This window comes from Cricetulus griseus, chromosome 3, assembly GCF_003668045.3.
Source record: "Cricetulus griseus strain 17A/GY chromosome 3, alternate assembly CriGri-PICRH-1.0, whole genome shotgun sequence".
In the NCBI taxonomy this organism is placed as follows: Eukaryota; Metazoa; Chordata; class Mammalia; order Rodentia; family Cricetidae; genus Cricetulus; species Cricetulus griseus.
In genome coordinates, this window is record NC_048596.1 from 22,938,747 (window position 1) to 22,952,340 (window position 13,594).

At 40.3% G+C, this 13,594-nt stretch overlaps 1 protein-coding gene across 1 annotated transcript in view; it reads right to left on the reverse strand.

The window, feature by feature from the left end:
• Positions 1-13,594, reverse strand: part of Tbc1d12 (TBC1 domain family member 12) — an 82,905-nt gene that overhangs the window by 46,790 nt on the left and 22,521 nt on the right. Inside the window, exon 2 of the mRNA XM_027407426.2 lies at positions 6,870-6,993. Coding sequence (XP_027263227.1) covers positions 6,870-6,993 — 124 coding nt within the window. The remainder of the gene's footprint in view (positions 1-6,869; positions 6,994-13,594) is intronic.

Here is a 13,594-nt window from a genome sequence, read left to right on the forward strand (position 1 = left end):
TGAGTTCCAGGACAGCCTTCAAAACAATACAGAGAAACTCTGGGTTTCTCTGTGGAACAGCCCTGGCTGTCCAGGAACTAGTTTTGTACACCAGGCTGGCCTCAAACTCACAGAGAGCTGCTGGTCTCTGCCTGGCTCTGTTTTCTATTTTTTTTTTCATGTAAATTATAAACAAGCTTCTTTAACATGTCAATCTCAGTTCCCCCTCCCTCCCCAACTCTCCTGCCCCCCCCACCGACCCCCCTATCCAAACCCCTTTCTGCTCCCCAGGGAGGGTGAGGCCTTCCTTGGGGGATCTTCAAAGTCTGTCATATCATTTGGAGCAGAGCCTAGACTCTCCCCCGTGTGTCTAGGCTTCAAGAGCATCCCTCTATGAGGAGAGGGCTCTCAAAGTTCATTTGTGTACTAGGAGTAAATACTGATCCACTACCAGTGGCCCCATAGATTGTCCAGACCTCCAAACTGACCTCCTCTTTCAGGGGGTCTGGATCAGTCCTAGGCTGGTTTCCCAGCTATCAATCTGGGGTCCATGAGCTCCCCCTTGTTCAGGTCAGCTGTTTCTGTGGGTTTCTCCAACCTGGTCTTGACCCCTTTTCCATTCTTAATGCGTTACAAAATTCAAACAACAAAGCTAAGAAAAATTGTTTCAAGTTAGCACAGTGACATCAAGTTGTAAATGTACATTACTATAAAGACAAAGCCACACTCGCCTAAAACTTTAGGGAAAGAGAATAGCAGCGCGAGGCAAACAGGGAAGGAACACAGAAGGCCGTGGGAGGGAAAGGCACTTACAGGCAAACTGATAATCTGAGTAGAGTCTCCAGGACCCACAAGGCAGAAAGAGAGAATGGACTCCCCAAGTTGTCTCCTGTCCAACACACATATTTTGTGGTATTCAAGTGTATACACATTCATACCACTCATGAAAAATGTGGAAAAGAAAACCGAACACTTTAACAAGTAGCTAGATCACTGTTTGGCTTCTTGAGGAAGAATCTGCTCGAGAAAAACTATAAACCAAAGTTTTGATTGGTTGGTAGGTTTTTTCCAACAGTCTCACTTTTCTAGCCCTCCCACCTAAAGCCCAGGCTAGCCTCCAACTACTCACAAAACTAACAGCAACCTACTTGCCTTAGGCTCCCAAATTTTAAAAATGCAGCTGTGAGCCACCACATTCAGCTAGACAAAAGTTAATTTCACATTACATGCTAAACTTTATGATGGAAGAGGTTCTGGGCCTTTTTAGGTTAACAATGTTCTCAGTTTTTTAGTAGTAATTTTCTTATGGCATACTTTAAAATAATTGAAATAAAAGTGATTCCATTTAACAAATAATCATGTGTGAAGAATTCAGTAAGGATCTTAGTAGACTTGTTGGCAATATAGCTAAATTGGTAGGATGCCTACCTAGGATAACAGAGGCCTAGCTTCAGTCACCAGTACTGTCCAAACCAGGGTAGTGGCACACAGGTGTCTAAATGTCAGCCAGTATGAAGACAGAAGCAGGTGAAACAGAAGAGTCATCTTTCACATCAGCCAGCTCCTGGTCCATGTGGGCTTCATTAGACCCTCTTAGAACAACAGAGCGTTTAAGAATATTTTAACAGACACTGGAAAGATGGCTCAGTGTTAAGAATGCTTGCTATTCTTCCAGGGGACACACATAGCAGCTTACATCTACAACTCTAGTCGGGGGGTGGGGGTGGGGGTGGGTGTCTGACAGCCTTTAAGCATTAGAGACACACAGACATACATGTAGACAAAATACCCATATACATAAAAAACAATTTAAAAAGACTATATATATATATATATATATATATATATTATAGTTTGTTTATTTATTTGAGACATGGTTTCTTTGTGTAGCCTTAGCTATCCTGGAACTTGCTTTATAGACCAGCCTAGTCTCACAGAGATCTGCCTAAGGTGTGTACTACCACAACCTAGAATTAAGACTATCCTAATTCTAAGTAAGCACTAAAAAATAATACATATAAAGCCAGTTGTGGTGGTGCACATGCCTTTAATCCCAGCACCCAGGTGGCAAAGGTAAGAGGATTTCTTAATTTGAGTCCAGCCTCATCTGAAAAGTGAGTTCTAGATTAGCCAGGGCTATAAAGTGAGACTCTTTAAATCACATGCGTATTCTCTCTCTCTCTCTCTCTCTCTCTCTCTCTCTCTCTCTCAGAAAAGGTTAATTCTTTTCCTTTTTTTTTCCCTTGAGACAGCCTAACTTGGCATGAAACTCAAGATTTTCCTGCAAGACATCCTAAATTGGTGTAATAAAAAGCTGAATGGCCAATAGCTAGGCAGGAGGTATAGGTGGGTCTTCCAGAGACAGAGAGGTCTCTGGGAGGAAGAAAGGTGGAATCTCCAGACAGACACGGAGAGGAGACAGGAGGTGCAAGATGGTAGAGAGGTAATGCCATGTGGCAGAACACAGACTTAAAAATATGGGTTAATTTAAGTTATAAGAGTTAGTTGGGACAAGTCTGGGCTATGGGATGGTTTTTTATAATTAATAAGATGTCTCCGTGTAATTATTTGGGAACTGGCAGGACAGAGAAAAACTTGTTATATTTGGTGTCCAAAGTGCATCACTTACACAGAGCTACTGCTCACAGCGTACAAGGCACGGCTCATTTAAGAGGCACTGCTATGAGCAGCCAATGCACTACTCTGCAGCTGGAGACTAGATAAAAATGACTGACTCAGTGCATACACAGCAGCCTCTCAGAGCTGGGATAGTTAGGTAGAGCCAGCTGTCTGAGCCATGCAGCTGTTTAAGTCTTATCTAGCAGTCAAAGAACGCTGCAGATTTGCAGAAAGTCAGGTCCAGACTGAAAAACCTCTGAACAGGTAGAGTATATTTTAAAATGAGCTTAGATGCTAAAGAAAGAAAGAAAATGGATATAGACAGTCATAAAATAGTTTTAAAATGATAAAGTAAAGCCTTTAAAGAAAGAAAACAATAGTCGGGCGGTGGTGGCACACACATTTAAACCTAGCACTTGGGAGGCAGAGGCAGGTGGATCTCAGTGAGTTTGAGACCAGCCTGGTCTACAAGAGCTAGTTCCAGGACAGCCTCCAAAGCCACAGAGAAACCCTGTGTTGGAAAACCAAATATATATATAAAGTAAAACATATATATAAAATAAATCATGAAAAAATGGAAAACACACAGGTGTCTGAATGGTGCTTTGTTGACTCTGAATTTTTTAAATGCTAATGGACAAAACACAGTAGCTGCTAAGAGACACTGGATTATGGAAACTACTAAATTAAACCAACCTATGTATTTTAAGAATGCCTTAACTTCAAAATGGAAGTTAGAAAATATGTTGTATTGGGGGAGAGGTTATGCCTTTGTTTCCACAGGAAACAAAAAAGTTATGGTTCTTTTCAAAATGAATGAAGATCAGATTTGATCAGGGGAGACCTCCTGAGGATCATGATTACACACATCAAGGAAAAAGCCAAGAAAGACTACAGGACAGGTGACATACATGCTGATCCCTCGACATGGGAACAGCTCTGAGATGAGATGAGATAGGATAAATCTTGTTGGCTACAGAGTCCTCATGACTTATAACATTCCATCCTTTCTTTCGTATGTCATGGATAGAGATTTGTATTACAGTTTGGTTATGCAGTCCAAACAGACTTATAAAGTTGGCACATGCCTTTTCTGGCTCACACATAGAATAAAAAATAATCTTTAGTTGACCTGTGCACATAGCACATTGCATACTTGTGTTAAAGCAGATATATATACCTTTAAAAGCTTATGCATTTTTTCAGTAAAAAAAAAAAAGTAAAAGACACCAAAGAAAACATAAACACTTAAGTTGTTTAAAAAACTATTTTGAGATCTGAAAATATAGTTTTGTGTTGGTAATACAAGTTATTTACTTTACAGAAAGTAAATCAGGTGCAAACCTTTGGACTCATCGCCAGTACTAATGGACTGGACATCGTGAATGTAATTCTTCCCTGATAATTGTTCTTATTGTACATAGTTTTACTATGTTAGAGTTAGAACCTTTCCTTTTTATTTAGACAAGAAGGGGGAAATGTTGTGGGATATTTGTACACTTTGAAGGTGTATTGCTGTGCTTGGTGTAATAAAACGCTGAACCCCCAATAGCTAGGCAGGAGGTATAGGTGGGACCTCCAGACACAGAGAGTCTCTGAGAAGAAGAAAGGTGGAATCTCCAGTCAGACATGAAGAGGAAACAGGAGGTGCAAAATGGAAGAGAAGTAACACTATGTGGCCTTTAATTTCAGCACTCAGGAGGCAGAGGCAAGCAGATTTTTGTGAGTTCCAGGCCAGTTTCAAAAGCAGCTACACAGAGAAACCCTGTATTGGACAGAGAAAGAGAGAGAGAGAGAGAGAGAGAGAGAGAGAGAGAGAGAGAGAGAGAGAGAGAGAGAGAGAGAGAGAGAGAGAGAGAGAGGAAGGAGGGAGGGAGGGGGAGAGAGAGCTCCGACAAGCCTAAGCTAAAGGCCAAGCCTTCATATTTTTTTGTTGTTGTTGTTGTTTTTGAGACAGGGTTTCTCTGTGTAGCTTTGGAGCCTATCCTGGCACTCGCTCTGGAGACCAGGCTGGCCTCAAACTCACAGAGATCTGCCTGCCTCTGCCTCCCGAGTGTTGGGATTAAAGGCATGCACCACCAATGCCTGGATCCAAGCTTTCAAAATTAGTAAGAAGTCTCAGTGTCGTTATTTGGGAACCAGTAGGACAACTCATTACAAGCATCATCCTCATTTTAAATCCAATACTATTTGTTTCATATAGTACCCAGATTTTTCTCACACCATCTCAGAAGAAAACATTCACAATGATAATGCCATTGAAAAGTATTTAGTACCACTTAATATTAAAACTTCTTTATTAACAGCTTACCCCTGCCTGACAAATATGGGATTCTATTGAGTTTGCATCAACAGAAATATAAAGAACTCACATGTCTCCTCTGCATACCAGAGTGGGTAGACAAAAGGTTTAGGACAGCACTCTAAAGCAGCTATACTAACTACTTACTATTTTCATATTTATAAATGAAATTAATTACAATGTCTTTTTTTGTGTGGTCTTGTAGCCCAGGCTAGCCTCAAGCTCCCTATAAAGCTGAGAACTTACACACATGTACCACTACACCCAGTTTATGCAGTGCTAAGAGATCAAACCCAGGACCTGGTGCAAGCATGCTAGCAAGCACTCTACCAGCTGAACTGCACCCCCGACACTACAGTGCTTTAACTTTTGCTTGTTTTACTTTCTGCATTATTGCTGATGTGAACCTGCTGTGTTGATCAGGCTGCCCTGGAGTGTGCTGCAGCCATCCCTCCTCCCTGTGCCTCCAGAGCCTTACAGGCGTGTGCCACCACAGCCAGCCGAGTGCTCTTAAAGGTCTAAAAACTACTACTAGGATGAAATATAAAAACAATTATTACTTGAGAAACAAAAGACATATTATTAACTCCTTAATAGATTTTCTAGTATGAACAATCATTAAAGCTTTAACATTATTTTATAGATTCTGGCTATATTAAATCTGAAAACTGTAAATCAGGCTGGTCTTGAACTCAGAGGATCCTGCTTACTGCTGTCTTCCAAGTGTGAATGTTGAGATTAGCGTGGTGCACCCACCATGCCAGGCTAGAGAGCTCCTTTTAAACAACAATCCAAAGTTTTAGAACAGTCCAAACTGATCCAGGCTCACCATTTTCCAGTTTCACTAACCGAGTACTGAGTAGCACAGGCTTAGGTGTCAAATAAGAGTGGAAGTTTTAGGAATTCCATATGCTCGGTAATGCAAATACTAAAAGGTTTGGCTTGTAAATCACTAGGAGCATTATGAGGCAATGCTCAGGGGCAACACCTTTCAGTGCAGGCGGAAAGCAGCGAAGCTTCCAGTTCAGCGGTACAGTCCCTCAGCTTTGTGTCCCAGTCTCATCTGTTCACAGCAGTGATGGCCATAAAATCTTTGCAGACAAAGTACTAAGTGATTAGCTATGCTTGGTATCCTCTACCCTTTAGCTACTCAAGGATAACTAGAAAGTTAAGTCAATGCCTTATTATTTTAAAGAATTTTCACAATCTTAACATATTACCAGGAAACACTGTGGCCTATCTTCTTAAAAAAAAAAAAAAAAGAGAGAGAGAAAGAAAGAAAGACAACTACAGTAAGTATCTACAATTCCAAAGTTTGTATCTAGAAAAAATGAAAATGGTTACTTTTCAAGAAAATAATGCTTGAAGGCTGTTAGTGGTTAAAAGAGCTTACTACTCTTGTAGAGGACCCCAGTTTGCTCACAATCATCTGGACTCCAGTTCCAGAGGATCTGGTGCTTTTTCATTTTTTTAACCTCAGCTGGTACCAGGCACACATATGGTGCATTTACATAAATACAGGCAAATTATACGTAAGATAAAAATAAATCCTTTAAAAATATTTTTTTGTTTTGTTTTGTTTTTTTGTTTTTCGAGACAGGGTTTCTCTGTGGCTTTGGAGGCTGTCCTGGAACTAGCTCTTGTAGACCATGCTGGTCTCGAACTCACAGAGATCCGCCTGCCCCTGCTTCCCGAGTGCTGGGATTAAAGGCGTGCGCCACCAACACCCGGCCTTTAAAAATAATTTTTAAAAATGCTTAAAAAACCAATGCTTTATTTGAGACAGGACCCATTATCTAGCCCGTGTTGACCTTGTGTTCACGATGTAGCTTAGCCTAGCCTTAAATTTGGGGTGATCCTGCTGCCTTGGGCTCTCACGAACTGAGCTGCTAGCCAAGTGCCACCTCACCTGACAAATGAGGAATGCTTTAGGAGCCCCGAGAAACTGCACACTCATATTAGAACTTACCTGCTGAATAATTTTAGACGTTTTTTGAAGATTTTCTCTGGGAGGGACTTTACCAAATAATTTCCATCCAGGAGCACTATGGACAACTGATTTGAGTTCCTTTGTCCTTTTTGGGAAAAGGTTTCTGAAACACAGAAAGTTTACATGAATTGTTTTTCCATAAGCAGGGAGCTATAAATAGTGACCTTTAAAGTGTATTTATTTCCAAAGCAAATTCAAAATACTTATAAGTAAAATTATTCCTATTACTTGTACTAATATTGTTTAGACTAACACAACTCAGTTAAGAATACCTGACTTATACAGATGTATTAGTAGATTCATCAATACACATTTATTTTTTTCAAGCAAGATATTTAATAGCCCCGGCTGACCTCCAGCTACCTATATAGCCTATGATGACACTGAACTCCTCCACCTCCCAAGTACCGGGTTTACAGAAACATGCCACCAGGCCCAGCTATCAACATAAATACTGACAAGATAAATAATAAGAAAAGGTGAAAGCCATAAACTAAATATATTAACTTTAAATTAATGATTCAGATACTTGACTACAAAACCAAGAATCTGAGAGCTTAAGAGCTTAGTTAACATATGTATTTTTTTAAAGATTTTATTTATTAATTATGTATACATCCTGCTTCCATGTATATCTGCACACCAGAAGAGGGCACCAGATCACATAACAGATGGTTGTGAGTCACCATGTGGTTGCTGGGAATTGAACTCAGGACCTCTGGAAGTGCAGTCAGTGCTCTTAACCTCTGAGCCATCTCTCCAGCCCCAACATTATGTATTTTTAAAAATACTTAATTCTATTTTATGTGTATGTGTTACATATTCACGCATGTGCACCATGAACATGCAGGAATCTCTGAAGGTCAGAAGAGCATCAAAACTCCTAGAATTAGAGATATAGATGGCTGTGAGCCACCATACAGGTGGTGGGAATTGAACCTGGGTCCTTTGTCAGAATAGAAAGAGCTCTTAGTTACCTAGACATCTGTCTAGTCCTAGGTAATAGACTATTTTGAAAATTGCTATTTAATCGCTTTTAGTAATATTTTTAAAATATTTGTAATAAAAGTGTATCTACCAGGCTGGAGAGATGGCTCAGAGGTTAAAGAGCACTGACTGATCTTCTAGAGGTCCTGAGTTCAATACATAGCAACCACATGGTGGCTCACAACCATCCGTTATGAGATCTGGTGCCCTCTTCTGGTGTGCAGATATACATGGAAGCAGAATGTTGTATACATAATAAATAAATAAAATCTTAAAAAAAAAAAGTTTATCTACCACCATCCCATAGTTATTAATTGCTTTTCCTAAAATAACTATGTAACAAAGCTTACTGCAGAAAGGCCAGATGTAATCATGGAAGAAAGTTGTCTCTTATGGAAGATCTAACAAAAAAGAAGCAAGGGGGAAATGAAGGGAGGGAGAGACAAGCAATTTCAAACTACAATGCATGGTTTATTAATTTTGCTTGTTATTACATTTATGATTGACTGATTTTTTTAATTGTGTGTGTAGGTGTGCATGCTTATGCCACCGTACGTGTGAGTGGAAGTCGAAAGATACCTGCGGGAGTTGCTTCTCTATTCATTCTGTGGGGCATGGGGATTGAATTCAAGTTATCAAGATTGGTGGCAAGTTCTTTACCCACTAAAGCATCTCAGTTGCCACAATGGCTGACTGAAATGTTTGATGTATGTATGCACTTTATCAACTTTGCCTCATAGCTCTGCATTAATCTTTCGATATATGCTCTGTAGTAATAGAAATCTTTAAGCATTTCTTTTAAAAAAAAATGAAACTTTTCAGCATTCCCAGTAGAGGGCACATAGAGGATGGTGAACTGAGAAAGGGGCTTTCCTGGGTTTCCAGCTGCTGCGGAGTGAGCAGAGATATGGCACAATACATCCCGGAGAACCAATGCCCAGACTGCATAGTCCCTCAGGAAACCGGCAGCCTCCGCTTGGAGACTGCAAGCCTACAGCCCTTTCCACTTGGAAACTGACCTCAGCAAAGGCCTAGCAGCACCAGTGTGCCGGTTTTCTCTCCAATCCCCGTCTCCAATTCACCTGTCTTGATCCCAGGCAACTTCTGCCAGCCACTCTTCCCTATTATGTTCTTTTCATTCTCGAAGTCCTCTTCTGTCCACGTCAGTACACAGAAGAAAACCTCTGTTGTCATGGTTTAGGTGAAGAATTATTGGAAGTGACACCAAGGAAATTCGTAAGATAAAAATAATTATGAGTAGATCTTAATCAAATTTAAATATTTGCACTTCAAATTTAAATATTTGCACTTCAAAAAACCGCTGCAAAGTGTGCAGCATATGAAAATTTAGGTCACCCCTTCTACCAAGGTAGAATTAAGTAGAAATAACTACTTTAGAAACTCTGAACTTCATCAGCTGTTTTCAATAATCAGATAGAGAAGACTACTGATCTTTTCAATGCAAAAAGCATATGTACACCAATTACTAAGCCCCATTAGAGCACCCCCTTCCACAATGGGACGGGATAATAGTTTTGTTCCTGGAGTGGTTGACCAGTACTGGGGGAAACAGTGGAGCAACCACAGCCTTCCAATCATGGCACTGTGCACTTGGCTGGCCTTGTAGTGAGTGCCTTGGGCCCCGGCAAAGCACATCCTCAGTTTCACTTCTCACCACAGCAGCACTTTGCGTGGGTAGCTATCAAAACACTAAGGAAGCCAGGAACCTTTGTATTTCCCCTTTTTGGAGCCAGAGGTGTTTAAGAAAAACTTGTGTTTTCAGCTGATCACAGAACTAATAGAACACCTGCAGCCACATTTAAAAAATATATTTTGCAAAAATAGCTTGTAAAACTAAATGGCAGCCTTCAGCAAACAAAAATCAGCAAGTGGTAAGAAATGGAACAGCTTTAACAGGGTCCCCAGAATGTCTAATTCTCAGCAACAACAACAACAAATTATGAAAGTATCTAGAGAAATAAGAAGACAAAAACTGTCTCTGAAGAAGTCCAGACAATTGGATTATTACTGAAAGATGTTATATCAATCTAACCCACTCTAGAAAACATTGATAACTAAAGGAAATGCATGAGCAAAATGAAAATACCAACATATAGAAATTATGAAAAAGGGGGCTGGAGAGATGGCTCAGAGGTTAAGAGCACTGGCTGTTCTTCCAGAGGGTCCTGAGTTCAATTCCCAGCAACCACATGGTGGCTCACAACCACCTGTAATGAGATCTGGTGCCCTCTTCTGGCCTGCAGGAATACATGCAGACAGAACACTGTATGCATAATATATAAATAAATTTTTTTTAAAAATCAAGCAAAAGGGATCATATGACAGCTCTATCAAATTCCCAAAATATAGATATATTTATATTTTAAGGTTTATTTTTAATTACATGCATGCATGTGCGCCTGTGCAAGGATATCAGCATTGTGTGTACAGTCTCTACGAAAGCCAGAAGAGAGAACTGGATCCACTGGGGCTTGAGTTATAGGAAATTATAAGCTATACTATGTGGGAGCTAGAACCAAACTTGAGTACTCAGCAAGGCCAGTACCTACTCTTCATTCCTGAGCCATCTATCCAGCCCCCTATTATACCAATATTTTATAAACTTCTTTAATGAACTGAAGAGAAAACAATGTTGTCAATTCTATAAGGCCTAGATAGGCACAGGGCTGCCCAAATGAGATCTTAGTACTGGAGAAACTAAGGCCAGAGGACAGCTGAGATACAGGCCAGTCTGGACAAGAGTTGAGGCTCACCTAACCTATGTAACAGTAGTTTTCTCAACTTGTAGGTTGTGACCCTTTAGAGGGGATTAAGTGACCCTTTCACAGGGGTCACCTAAGACCACTGGAAAACACAGATATTTACACTATAAATCAGAAGAGTAGCAAAATTACAGTTATAAAGTAGCAGTGAAAATAGTTTTGTGACTGGATCACCACACATGATAAACTGTGCTAAAGGGTCCCAGCATTAGGAAGGTTGAGAACCTCTCTTACATAATGATACCGTATCTAAATAATTCTTTTTTTTTTTTTTTTGGTTAAGGCCAATATGAACTTAATAGCAAAACTAGACAGAAACATCATGTTACAGCACAATTAGTAGATCAATATAATTCCATTTTGGTAAAGATAAAAATCCTAAACAAATAGCAAACTAAATATAAACTTCCATATGGTACTCATTTATGACTAAGTTGGGCTTACCTCAAAAATGCAAGGGTGTGAGCCAGTGAGATAGCTCAGTGAGAATGGGAGCTTACTATCTGCCAAGCCTGACAACTTGAACACACATAGTGGAAGCAAAGAATCTACTCTCACAAGTTGTCCTCTGATCTCTGTACATACATCAGAAGTCACACATGTGCGCACACACACAAATAAAATAAGTAAAATGTTAATATTTAAATGCAGTGGTGGTGCATGACCTTGATCCTAGCACTCAAGAGGCAGAGACAGGCTATTTCTGTGAGTTTGAGGCCAACCTGGTCTAAGAGTGAGTTCCAGGATAGCCAGGGCTATGCAGAGAAACCCTGTGTGTGTGTGGGGGGGGATAAAATAAATGCAAAAATAGTGAAATATTAAGCTATTAATATTACTCAGGAAATTAATGTGTTAAATAACATTTACAGGAAAATTTTATCATCATCTCAGTAACAGCAGAAACTGTTAGGTGTAGAAGGTGCAGCAAAAGCTGACACTGAAGCAATGAATGTAGATCGACCAGGGACAAGCAAGGAAACCCTTTATCATGGGGAAACCCTTGGGGGGTCTCTTGAAGGTGGTCCAGTCATTCCCAGTCACTGAGGACAATCCTCCCCAGAACAATTAGGAAATCCAGTGCCTGTAAAAAATCATACCGCTCTGGATGGTAGATTAGCTTTGGAGGATGAATCAAACATGGAGGAAACAAAAAAAATGTGTATTTTGGCAGACTTTTATAAATGATCAAAGACCAAAATTAAGACTACAAATAAATAACAGGATGCTTGTGGGGCTTCTTGACATGGGGGTGGATGTTACCATTATAGCTCAAGAATCTTGGCATCCAAGCTGGCCTCTGCAGGAGGTAAACGTTCAATTCTTAGGGATTGGAACCCTATCTCAGGTCAAACAAAGCAGGAGATGGGTTGAATGTATAGGGCCAGAAGGACAAAGAGGAAGATTGAGGCCATATGTGGCTAATAGAGCAATAAATCAATGGGGTTGTGATCTATTGCAGCAATGGAATACCCAGATTAACATTCCTCCAGTATCAGATATGAACCATAAACAAACTTGTGGTTGTGGAAAAATATTGTAAGACACTATATAAAACAAACACCAACTATCCAGGCTGTACAAAAACAGAATACAAGTGCCAAACCAACAGAGGGACCAAAAGCCTTACCCTTAAAGTGGTTAACTGATGAACCTGTCTGGGTGGGGCAATGTCCTATGACCTCTGAGAAGCTACAGGCTCTAGAAAAGCTGGTTCAGGAACAGCTAAATATATTGAAGAATCTACCAGCCCTTGGAATTCTCCTGTACTTGTTATTAAAAAGAAATCTGGAAAATGGAGAATGCTTACATACCTGAGAGTCATCAATAAAGTAATTCAGCCAATGGGCTCTCTACAGCCTGGAGTTAAGACCTGAAGCTTTTATTTGACAGCAGACACTTACTAAAAGGACTATCCAATAGGTTATTCTTTTTACTTTTGGTTTGGTTTTTGAGACAGGGTCTCTCCATGTAGCTGGTTGTCCTGGAACAACTCAGTATGCAGACCAAGCTAGCCTTAAACCCAAAGAGATCTTCCTGCTTCTGCCTCTGGAGTGGGGGAATTAAAGGCATATGCTCTCTCTCTCTCTCTCTCTCTCTCTCTCTCTCTCTCTCTCTCTCTCTCTCTCTCTCTCTGTGTGTGTGTGTGTGTGTGTGTGTGTGTGTGTGTGTGTGTGTGTGTGTTTTGTTTGCAAGTAGCATGTGTGTGCTTGCAAATGTAGGCAGTGCCTGCTGAGGTAGGAAGGGTGAATCAAATCTCTGGAACTGGAGTTACAGATGGTTGGAAGCCACCATGTGGGTGCTGGGAATCAAACCTGGGCTCTGTGGAAGAGCAGTCATTGCTCACAATTGCTAAGCCATCTCTCTAGCCCTTACAATAGGCTATTCTTGATAAAATACCAAAGCAAGTTGTTTTGAAATCAGAAACAAGACAAGGATTATGGCATCACTGTTTCTATCCAACATTATATTGAAGATTCTTACTTAGTACAATAAGACAATAAAAAGAAGTAACTGGTAGAAAGAAGCAAAAGTCCTAATTCACAGATAAAACCAAAAATCAGTTCTTGATTCTGTGTCCAAAAACAGCAGCTGGAAATGTAAAATATTGAAAATTACAACAACAAAGAAAAAAAATCCAGGAAGTTAACTTGGAATGAAACCAACAAAAGTTTATAAGGATTTAACTGAGTCAGGTGTAGTGGTGTGGGCACTCTTGACAAAAGCAGGCAGATCAAGGCCAGCCTGGTGAACACAGTCAGTTCCATGATAGCCAGGGCTATGTAGAAAGACCCTGTCTCAAAAAAAAAAAAAAAAATACAGTCTGGCAGTGGTGGTGCACGCCTTTAATCCCAGCACCCAGGAAGCAGAGGCAGGTAGATCTCTGTGAGTTCAAGGCCAGCCTGGTCTACAGAGTGAGTGCCAGGATTCGCCCCA